The sequence below is a fragment of the Lithobates pipiens genome, unplaced genomic scaffold (genome assembly GCF_037356315.1).
Source record: "Lithobates pipiens isolate NorthernLeopardFrog02 unplaced genomic scaffold, aLitPip1_a1.2 Scaffold_13, whole genome shotgun sequence".
Lineage (NCBI taxonomy): Eukaryota > Metazoa > Chordata > Amphibia > Anura > Ranidae > Lithobates > Lithobates pipiens.
In genome coordinates, this window is record NW_027507718.1 from 177559969 (window position 1) to 177572036 (window position 12068).

General features: G+C 44.3%; 1 protein-coding gene across 2 annotated transcripts in view; it reads right to left on the reverse strand.

The window, feature by feature from the left end:
- Positions 1–880: 880 nt before the first annotated feature.
- Positions 881–12068, reverse strand: part of ELL (elongation factor for RNA polymerase II) — a 199107-nt gene continuing 187919 nt past the window's right edge. For both annotated transcript variants that reach the window (XM_077475919.1, XM_077475918.1), the window contains exons 11-12: positions 2457–2501; positions 881–1859 (exon numbers count right to left, since the gene is read on the reverse strand). In XM_077475919.1, coding sequence (XP_077332045.1) covers positions 1746–1859; positions 2457–2501 — 159 coding nt within the window. In that variant the 3' untranslated portion in view covers positions 881–1745. The remainder of the gene's footprint in view (positions 1860–2456; positions 2502–12068) is intronic.

The following is a 12068-nucleotide window of genomic DNA, read 5'->3' on the forward strand; positions in this document are numbered from 1 at the left end:
TAAGGCTGGCCATGCAGCACAAGATCCAGAAGCAAGTCGAGATCACTGATGTAGCTGTGTCTACTCCAGGTGGCTTCCAGGGCAGCGGCCAGGTATGATAGATATTTATATATTTACATTGGTCCAAGTTGTACCATTGTAACTATGTAAAAATATACCATTTCTTGCATTCTTCTTCAACCTCCCTAGCATGTTAAATCTTTCCAAGGAAACTGATTGAAAAAAAAGGGAAAAATACTGATGATGCTTAATTGTTTTAACGTAGCGCTCTCAATTCTCAGCCCATATGGTGTGTACTCATTAGAAATCTTCAAAGACTGAACCATACCCAAGACTATGCCAAGGCTCTAGACCTAGAAAGTGCAAAAGGCACATTCCAGCTGGGTCTGGGTATGACCACTAAACCTATTAAGGAGTAAATCAATCAATTGAGATAGCTGCATAAAGAGTACTGCTAAGCAGCATGTAGATGAAATCTTAATTGAAAAAAAAAAAAATTTCCAAAAGAAAATGGCAATTTTTTTTTTTTAAATGAAGCACTATTCCCTAGGACAAGAGCAAAAAACTAAGCATGCTGGGGGTGCAAGGGGGTGACACCTTGCAGGCTACTAGCTTGTTTGTCAGTGTCCTATTCCTCCTGTGGTCAGCAGTAGAACCTGCCTAAAAAGAACTAAATCCTGTGTCCCTTAATGAATCAAAAAGAAATGTACTTTAATCATTACAATATAAAGATCCAGTTCCATGAAGTTCACTGTAAGTTGTTCATACTCTGCTAGTCTGCAATCTGCTAGTCTTCATCTTGGAAAACTTCCAGATAGAGAGACAACATGCAGCATATACAAAACTTCACAACCTGAATCTTCACGCTGGGGCTGTAAAATCAGGTATAGTTTTACTTACTTTATTTCATATCGCCTTACACACTAATAACACTTTGGGTTAACAGTGAAAGTCAACAGCTCAAAATATAAGCAGTCAGGCATTGAGAGGCTCATTTGTGAAAAAATGCCTCATCAAAGCATGTATGTAGAAGACTTTGTAGGTGACATGATTCTTTAAGTACAATCCTCCGTTTCGGCTTTTTCCAAACTTTCAGGCCTGAATCTTTTTTTGCGATTTCCAATGACGCTCAACTTAACACTGTTCCATACCATGTTCTAGAATTCCTTTCACAATACTCAGAGCTTGTTCACACCATCATTTTGCAGTTTGCATTCAATTCAAATGGAGTCAATTGAAAAATGCAACAGATATAAAAACACATCCCAACACAAATGAACGTAGCACACATTAAAGTGTGCATTTTTTGAACAAGCCCTCTGTGACTCCATGTCCCAAACTCTAAACCACAAGATTCTGAAAATATTTGGCTGCATTGTTTATTATTGGATTCCAGTAATGAGGAGAAAAAAAAAAAAAAAACATTTTGGCATTGTTTTGATTATACTTGTCCATCCAATATTAAAAGACAAAAAAAAAATTAAAATTTAAAAAAAGGGAAAAAATTAAACTGATTTTGCAGGTAGTGAGCTTAAACCAAGTGCAGGTTCTACTACTTGGTTTATTCTGAACCATTCAGATCATTTCATAAGTTATGCCATTTGTTTAGCAAGTTGTTTCTCTTCCATTGATGATAGCAAGCGGAACTGCAGAAAAAAAAAAACTTGCACAACGAAAAAAAAGTAAGGGGCCAAGAACACAGCTTTATGCACAGGTGCAAAGATACTGCTACCTGAACATGGGCACTAATGCCAGGACAGAACCTGTTGGTCATACTGTGCAATCAGTTTTTTAATGTGAGCCAGTTTATTGTGGAGATATTCACAGCGGTTCTTCTCTTGACTGTAATTCGGATTTGACTGTAGGGGGGAAAAAAAAATGAAGTCAAAATTCACTAGAAGTCACTGACCCTCTGTCCCAGGTCAACTTTTACAGGAAATTAAATATTTTCAATGTTTCTTTTCCCCATTGACTTGCATCAACAAATCACAATTTTCCAAATGATAAAGTATAAATGTAAAAACATAGACCTTTCGAGGTAAAGAAAACATCTTGAACCAAAAAATGAAAGCAGACCACCCATGACTTATGTAAGCCACACTCTGTACTTCTGTGGTATGCTTCCAGGTCTTAAAGAAACTGAAGTTAATTTAGGACTACATTTTAATTTAAGGCTACAGGACATTTGTATATGTACTGCTACATTCCTCCCTGCTGGGTATATAGAAGTGTTGGAGAAGCAAATAGTAACAAAAAAAAATACAAAATGTATTCATATTTTCATTTAACTGTCAAGCCTTATAGTAGACATTTTCCACACGATAACGTTCATTAACAGGAAGAAAGGTAAATGCTTCAAAGTCTCCAGCACAAACTCTGCTTTGCAACTGCAAATTGCACGATGCATCTGTTAGCGCAGATATCACAGTCAATGGACTTTAGTTCAGATTACTTACTTTTTTAATTTTACGATACTCTTGTAAGATTTGATCATGGATAGTCTAAAATGAGAACAGAAAGATTGAGGTTACTGTACCAAACATTTAAAAACACACACAAGAGGGAGATGATGCAGATAAAGAGAGTGTCCTGACCTCTAATGATAGAGTATCAGAAAAATTCTACATTTTACTCGCCATACACTTAAATCAATTTCTAGGCCACCCCTGTAGAGCATTCTATAAAAGCGACAAAAAGCAGTGCTGGGATAAAACGGTTACCTTGTGTCAAACTGGGAAGCAATCTTTAACCAATACATCAAAATGTAAAGTGCACCTATAGTGACACCAAAGTTGATAATTACCCAAGTGTAATGCACTTAGTATCTTAAAGCCGAAGCCCAGGTTTCCATTTACTTTAAATAAATTTGTATTTAAGAGAAACCACGCTATGAATCCAATATATATGACAAGTAATAGCAACTAGCACGAGAACCTAATACATGGTGTACATAAAATATGGAAACGACAGTGCAGAGCTCAAACAATCACATTAGTGCTACATACAAATAAAAAAATAAAAAAAATGGATTTTTAAAACAGCTTACCTGTAAACTTCTTTTCTTTGATGTACATCAGGAGAAACAGAGCCATAGTAGTGACTATGTGGGCTATAGGGCCACTGATAGGAGATGGACACTGGCACGCCCTAAGGAAAGAAGTGTACTCCCTATATAACCCCTCAGTTTTGTAGCCAAGCAAGACAAGTGTATACCAAGAGGGGAGGGATCTGTGTCCCCTGATGTACATCAAAGAAAAGGATTGTACAGGTAAGCCGTTTTAAAAATCCTGTTTTCTTTTCATACATCAGGGGACACAGAGCCATAATAGTTACTATGTGGGATGTCCAATAGCAATAGCAACTGAAGGGAGGGAGACAACTAAAAAAGGAGGCCAGAGGAGTCATAAGGCAGCCTGCAGTACACTGCGGCCAAAGGCAATATCCTCATGACCTTTAACATGGATTTGATAAAATCTGGTAAACGTATGAACTGAAGACCAAGTTGCAGCCTTACAGATCTGAGCCATAGAGGCCTGATGATGCACCGCCCATGAGGCATTAATTGCCCTGGTTGAGTGCTTTAACATGAAAAGGAGGAATTTTCTTCTTTAAGCCATAAGCTTGAACAATCACTTGACAAATCCATTTGGAAAGAGTCGATTTTTATGCTGATTGTCCCCTTTTTGGACCTTCTGGCAGTACAAACAAAACATCTTTGTGAACCTGAGCGGTCTAAATAGACTGATCACTCTTACTACATCAAGGGAATATAGTGCATTCTCTTCCCTAAATAGAGGCTCTGGGAAGAAAGAAGGAAGAATAAGATCTTGGTTTAAATGAAAACCTGTCACCACTTTTGGTAGGAATTCAGAATGAGGATGCAAAACCACCTTATCCTTATGCATGATCAAATATGACTCTTTACAAGACAGAGCTGTTAGTTTCGATACTCTTCTAGCAGAAGAAATGGCAACCAAAAAGACTATCTTTTCTTGTCAAAAGAACCAAGGGAATTTCCCGTAACGGCTCAAAAGGCTGATGCTGCAAAGCCAATGAGACCAAATTTAAATCCCAAAGATTTAGAGGTGCCTTGATAGGGGGGGTTAATCCGTGTTACCCCCTGAATAAAGCTACACACCATAGAGCGGGAAGCAAGAGGCCGTTGAAAAAATACTGACAAGGCCGAGATGTGGCTCTTGATAGTACTCAAGGACAGCTTAATTTCAAATCCCATTTGAAGGAAATCAAGGATCCTACCCATGACATACTTCCTAGGGTGCCAACCCCTGGATACACACCAACAAACATGCTTTTCAGACTCTATAGTAAATGATTCTGGAAGCCGGCTTCCTGGCATTAATCAAGGCATTACCAAAGGCGATAACCCACAATCCTTTAGAATGTGGGTTTCAATAGCCAAACCGTTAAATTTAGCATACATAAGGTAGGATGGAATACCGGACCTTGTGCGAGAAGGTCTGGCCATAATGGCAGAGTCCAAGGGACTCCTACCGCCATCTTTATGCTCTCGGCAAACCAAGATCTTCTGGGCCACCAGAATCACCTCCTTTCGTTCCTGCTTGATCCTGTGGAGAAGACGCGGAAGTAGCAGAACTGGAGGAAACATATAGATCAGTGAAATCTGATCCCATGGGAAGACTAATACATCTGTTCCGCATGCTAGCGGATCCCTCGTTTGACACACTTTGTTGTTGAATCTGGACGCGAACAGGTCCACGTCCAGAATACCCCATCTTTGACATATAGCTAGGAAGATGTCGGGGTGAAGAGACCATTCTCCTGAAAATAATTGTTGGCGACTCAAGTAGTTCGCCTGCCAATTCTCTATTCCTGGAATGAAAATTGCTGATAGGCAAGGAATGTTGTGTTCTGACCAAGCTAGAACACGATTCATCTCTTTCTGGGATGCATGACTTCTCGTGCCCCCCTGGTGATTTATGTAAGCCACCACTGTGGCATTGTTGGACAATCCTGACAGTACAATCCCGTAGTCTGACCGTCCAAGATTCTAGGGCCAGACGTACTGCCCGACTCTCCAAAATGTTGATAGGCAAGGTCCTCTCTAACTTGGACCCTCTACCCTGGACATAATCTTCTTTCAGGACTGCTCCCCAGCCTAGAAGGCCGGCATCTGTTATCACCACTTTTCAGGATACTGGCAGAAAAGATTTTCCCAATATCAACCATCAATTTAGGCTCTGACGTACGTCTGGAACCAAGCGTATTGGAAAATCCAAGGCCTGAATCTTTGTTCCAGACCGACAGGATGGTGTTTTGAAGCAGTCTTGAGTGAAACTGCACGTAAGGGACGGCCTCGAAGGAGACGACCATTTTCCTCAACAATCTCATGCACAGCCAAATGGAAGGATTTTTCTTTTGATTTGTTTTGATAAGTTGAATTAGTCCTGTAATGGAACCGATTCTTGTCTGGGTAAGAATACCCTTCTTCTGCACGGTATCCATGACCAACCCCAAGTACTGTAATCTCCTTGATGGTTTTAAGGAGGATTTTTCTAGGTTGAATATCCAACCCAGAGATTCCAGGTAGTTTACAGCTGTGATCAGACTCTGGTTTAGACCAGAGACTGAATGATCTATTAAAAGTAGATCGTCCTAATAGGCTAGGACCGTTATGCCTTGAGCCCTTAATCTGGCTAAAGGAGGTGCCAGAATCTTTGAGAACACCTGTGGTGCGGTAGCTAGACCGAACGGCAGGGCCACAAACTGAAAATGATGATTTTCTATTTCGAAGCGTAGAAATTTCTGCTGAGCGGGAAATAGTGGCATGTGGAGATATGCATCCTTGATATCGATTGAAGCCAAAAACTCTCCTCCTTGCAGGATGGAAACAACCGATTGGATTGACTCCATGCGAAAGGATCGGATGGTTTAAGTGCCAATTCACATCTTTGAGATCTAGAATGGGTCTTACCTCTCCGTTTGTTTTTGGAACCGTGAAAAGGTTTGAATAAAAACCTGTGCCCTGTTCTTTTAAAGGTAACTTCTGATATCATCAACTGGGATAATAGATGACCCAGAGCTAGATGACCCAGAGCTTTTTCTCTGGATCCCTTGGAACATTTGATCTTCGTAAAGGAGACGGAAATTCCTGGAACTCTAGTTCGTAACCTAGAGAAACTGAAGAAGCCAACCATCTGTCTTGACATTGTTGCTGCCAGATCTTTGAAAACTGCAGGCGCCTTCCCCCCACCCAAGCGAGCGGGGGCGCCCCTTCATAAGGAGGCTTTAGCATTCTGCTTTGTGAGCTTTCTGCCCCAAGATCTCTTTTGACCCTGGTGCTGCCTTTGGGGTCTTCCCCTTGAACCTGACAGTTGAGGCTGTCGAGACTGCCTAGAGGCTGATGCCCCTGGCACCGGTGACTAAGCCTGCTTAAAAAGGAGAAATGTTTCACACTGTGCTTCGGCTGACCAATTTTTCAGCCACAGAACTCTGCGAGAATGCACTAGTCCAAGCATAAGCCGTGAGGCTTGAATGATGGAATCTTTCATAGCACCTACTGTGAAACATAGTGCATCTGATACACCAGCCCATTGCTCGGCCTGCTGATCAGGCAGAATTTTAAGTATCTCCACAAACTGTTCCTTAATAGACAGATATACCAATTGCCGAAAGAACCGGCTGCGCTACTGAACTTGCTAAAGACATTGTATTTAGAAAGAAGTTCCAACTTTTTATCTGTTGGATCCTTTAACATTAGCGCATTATCCACCGAACAGGTGAGACTCTTGTTCACTGAGGCAACTGCAGCATCAATTCCTGGAACCCCCCCATTTCTTATAGAAATCCTCATCCATAGGATAAAGTGTGGAGAATTTCTTTTTTTGTACTCACCGTAAAATCCTTTTCTCTGTAATTCACCGACTGACACAGCTTCTTGGGTTGTTATGCCACCTTCAGAAGACTAGGCATTACATAACGTGATAATAAAACTAGAACTTTCTAGTTCCGCCCAAGGGGCAGTCCCTTAGGTAACAACCCATCAGCTTGCTACTGCAGCCTTAGTATGTCAACAAGCAGTACAACTAAAGAAAAATATTAGAGAGTGCTGTGTCAGTCGGTGAATTACAGAGAAAAGTATTTTACGGTGAGTACAAAAAAAAAAAATCCTATTTTCTCTCATAATCACCGACTGACACAGCTTCTCTCTTTAGACCATTGGGACACCCCCAAACAGTGCCAAAACAAGGGGTGGGAAAACAGCATAAAAAAGTCATCCACCATGGCATGTGGGAGCTAGTACCAACTTTACCCACAAAAAAAACTAGAGAGTGTGGAAAAACCACCACAAAAAAAACAGGGTGCTCCTCAACAGAGAAGCACTACCCTCAAACTGCACCAAAAACTGCGGTAACAAATGCAACAGTGCATTAACTTAAAAGGTACTGTGTTTTTTTTTTTATTTGGTAAAAAAGGAAAAAAAAGATTGCATATGCAATTGCAACTATACAGCCGCCTGCAAAACTTCGCAGCCAAAACAGGCATCACCCGCTGCACTGACATCTACCTCGTAGAACTTTGTAAACGTGTGGACAGACCACCAGGTTGCCGCTTACAAACTTGAGCGACAGACACTTGATGTCGGAAAGGCCCAAGACGTTTGATTGCCTTTGTGGAGTGGGCCGTGACCGGAAAAGGCAGCATGGAAAGGGGGGCACCTGCCCCTTCAAGGCGTAGGCTTGTACTACAAACTGTCTGATCCACCTGCAAATGGTGGCAGATGAGACCGCCATGCCTTTCTTTCGTCCAGCCACCGAAACAGTGAGTGACTTCAGGAAGGGAACCGTGGCAGACAAATACACCTTCAGAGCCCAAACCATGTCCAGAGCATGAAGGACCAACTCCTTAGGATGTGGCAGGACATAGAGATGGTAACACAATATCCTCTCATTCATGTGAAACGCAGAGACTACCTTCAGCAGAAAAGACTGTTGTGGACGCACCACCACCTTATCCTGTGGATAACCAAATAGGGTGACGTGCAGGACAAGGCCGCCAGTTCCGAAACCCTCCTGGCCGATGTAATGGCCGCTAGAAAGACCATTTTCTGGGAAAGAGTCAACAGGGGAATCTCTATTCTCAAATAGCGGTTTCTGAAGCGCCAATACCAGGTTCAGATCCCACGGGGGTAACGGACGCACCGGAAGGACTACATGTTGCACCCCTTGAGCAAAAGTACTCACTATAGAGTGAGATGCCAGGGGTCGCTGAAAAAGGACAGCCAAAGCTGATATTTGTCCTTTAAATGGTGCTTAAGGCCAATTTCTGGTCCACCCCTTGCTGAAGAAACAGCAGGATCCTGGATCTAGAAAAGGAGCGCGGATGACATCCTTTCTCCTCACACATGGAGATGCAGTACGAAGATATCTTCCAAGAAGATTATTTCTGTGCTCTCAACATAGTTGGGATCACCAAGTCCGACAGACCCCAGTTCAACACCTGGCTCTTAATAGCCATGCCATTAAAGCAAGCGATGGTAAAGCAGAATGGAGAATCAGACCTTGAGGCAGAAGGTCCTTTCGGAACGGCAGTCACTAGGGAGCGTCTGCCACCAAGCACACTAGGTCTGCGTACCAAGGATGCTGAAGCCAATCTGGGGCAACCAGTATTATTGGGATCCCCTCGGCTTCCACTCTGCGAAGCAGACGTGCTAACAGTTTTAGCGGAGGAAAGGCGTTGATCAGCTGGTACTGATCCCGCAGAGCCACCAGCGCGTCTGCCCACGGATCTCTTGTCCTGGACACGAATCTCGGCACCTTCTGATTGAGACAGGAGGCCAGAAGATCCACGTCTGGTGTGCCCCACCACAGGTACAGTAGCCTGAAAACCTCCGGATACAACGCCCATTCTCCTGGGTCCAGCATCCAACGACTTAGATAGTCCACCTGCCAGTTCTCCACACCCGGGATGTAAATGGCCAACAGGGCCAGTACATGTCCCTCTGCCCACTGAAGTATGTGAGCGACCTCCCGTGCGGTGGCCGAACTTCTTGTTCCTACTTGGTGATTGATGTATGCCACAGCAGTGGTGTTGTCTGACTGGATCTTGATCGGACACCCTTGCAGTCTCATTGACCATGTGGAGAGGCATAGCTTGATTGCTCTCACTTCGAGCAGATTGATCTGCAACTTGGATTCCTCCATCGACCAGAGGCCCTGAGTCGACTGAAATCCCATCACTCCACCCCAGCCGAATAGGCTGGGGTCCGTTGCGATCAACGTCCATTTCAGAGGTAAGAACGACTTCCAGGACTGAAGCACCGGGGACCTCAGCCACCAGATCAGGGAACCCCTGGCTAACTGGCTCACCTGGATTTGTCGATCCAGGGACAATGGAGATCTGTCCCACTTTGTCAAGATCTCCTCCTGCAGGACTCTGGTGTGGAACTGGGCATATGGTACTGCCTCCATGAGTCCCAGGACTCACATGCAGAAGCTCAGCGACAACCACTTGTGGCTCAGCAGTTTTACCGCGGCTCAGAGTCTGCAGCTTGTCTGAAGGGATAAACACTGTCGCTTCCCTGGAGTCCAGCAGCAAGCCCAGGTATGCCAAACAGTACCATCACCGACTTTTTTAGGTTCAACAACCCCCCAAATTCTTGCAGGGTCTGCATGGTGATCGCCAAATCCTCTTCTAACTCTGAAGTAGAGGAGATAATCTAGGTAACCCCCGATCGCGATTCCGCGTTGCTGTAGCAATGGCAACACAGGAACCAATACCTTGGTAAAGACTCGGGGGGCTGTTACCAAACCAAAAGGGAGAGCCACAAACTGGTAGTGGGCTTCCCCGACTGCAATCACAGAAACATTTGATGCCGGAGGCATATGGTTATGTGCAGGTACGCATCCTGGATGTCTAAGGACGCCAGGGAGTCCCCTTGGAGTGCAGCGACTACTGAGCGAACTGATTCCATTCTGAACCTCTGCACTTTCAAAGTGATTGAGGGCTTTTAGATCCAAGATAGGACGTACCCCTTTCCTTCTTGGGAAATACAAACAGGTTTGAGTAGAACCCCTGGAAAAAAAAATCTGATTCTGGAACAGGTACAATCACCTTGCGATTCAGCAGGTCCCCTACTGCCCCCAAGAGGGCCTTCCGGCGAGCCGGGAGAACAGGTATGCTGGAGGAGAAGAATCTGTTTTGCAGCCGAGGAAATCTATCTTGTAGCCGTAGGAAATCAGACCGCAGACCCATTGGTCGGACAATCGAGAGGACACCCGGGCTTCAAACTCCCGAAGGCGACCCCCCACCCGAGTCATGGGTGGGGGCAAACCTTCAGCACTTTTGTTCGTAGGCTTGCGGGTTCCAGTGAAGTTTCTGCCCTTCCATGGTCATCCTGTTGGGCTGGGGACATTTAGCCGAAGCTCCGGGCGGACGAAAAAGCAGTTTGTGAGCGGAAAAAGAGGGCCCTTGCCTACGGCGTGGCTCCTGAGCCTTCTTGGCCTGTGGGAGTAGTGTACTCTTACCACCTGTGGCATTCTTAATGTCATCCAAAGAGGCTCCAAAGAGCCGGTTGCAAAGGGAGGGAAGATTAGTCAGGGCTTTTTTGAATGCCTGGTCAGCAGACCAGCATTTCAACCAAATCAGGCGCCTCAGCACCACTGCTGAGGGGTTGTTACCTAAGGGACCGCCCCTTGGGATAGTTTTATCACGTTAACATGTAATGCCTAGTCTTCTCCTAAAGGTGGCATAACAACCCAATGGTCTAAAGAGAGAAGCTGCGTCAGTCTGAATATAAAATAAATATTGTTTATCCGGATGTTCCCATTCAGAATACATAAGCTTTTTTAGCCATGAATGAATAGGAAAAGCATCCCCAGATGGGGGAGGTTTTAATGATCCCAAACCAGAGGTGGGTTAATCAAGAGCCTGCGCGGCAGGCAGCAAAAAGGTTGAATGAACCAATCTAGTAAGAGTGCACAAGCAACCTGTCTTGTGATGCTACTACATTAGGATCCTCAGAAGAGGCTATATACTGTATTTATCGGAGTATAACACGCACGGGCTTATAACACGCGCCCCAAGTTTAGGAGGGAATTTTAAAGAAAAAAACTTTTAGAAGGGAAGTTTAAGGAAAAAAACTTACATTTAAATGCCCATTAATGCAGCCTTGTCAGGGTCTTTTGCAGGCTTAGCGTTTAAAAATGGCAGATGTCCTGTGTATCTCGGCGGCTTTCGGAGCTCACAATCGGTGGGGATTGGTGTATAACACACACCCACGATTTCCCCCCGATTTTAAGGGGAAAAAAGTGCATGTTATACGCCAATACGGTAAGTATCTTCCAAATTTTTTGGAAGATCTTCCTGATCCCCTGCCCCTTGCACCTCAATAAGAGGGTCTTGAGCACTAGATTGGGGTTCTGCTACATTTGGCCCCACTATGGAGATATCATAGCATCAATCTTCTTTTCCAAATGGTAGAAGAAAAAACCTCCTGTGTTGATATATACAGGGACTACAGCTGCAAAAACAGTCCCCCCTGACGGCTCAATCTGACCGGCCACATCAAAGGATCACATTCTTTTGGAAATGGATCTAGTGTGTTGTGAAACCGTTGACCCTTTAGAAACCTTAGAGGAGAATGTACCCTTAAAAGAATGTACACTGCTAGCTTATAGTCCAGCGCCATAAGCGGCACATGTACTTCGGCAGAATGGCACGGCTGGGCACAAGCACGTACCAGTACGTTGCTCTTTAAGTGCCTTTAAGTGCCCAGCCATGGGTCCTGAGCTCCGTGACCGTGGGACCAGCGGACCCGATCGCCGCTGGTGTCCCGCGATCGGGTCACAAAGCTGAAGAACAAGAAGAGGTCTGTGTAAACAAACCTCTCCCCGTGCTTCCTACTGAGCCTGTCACTGATCGTCAGTTCCGTTATAGGGAAAGACGATCAGTGACGTCAGAAGCCAAGCCACAGCCCCCTACAGTTAAAAAAAATAAAATAAGTAAAAAAAAAACAAAAAAAAAAAAAAACACACACACATACACACACTTAACCCCTCCCCGTCCCCTAGTGGTTAACTCCTTCACTC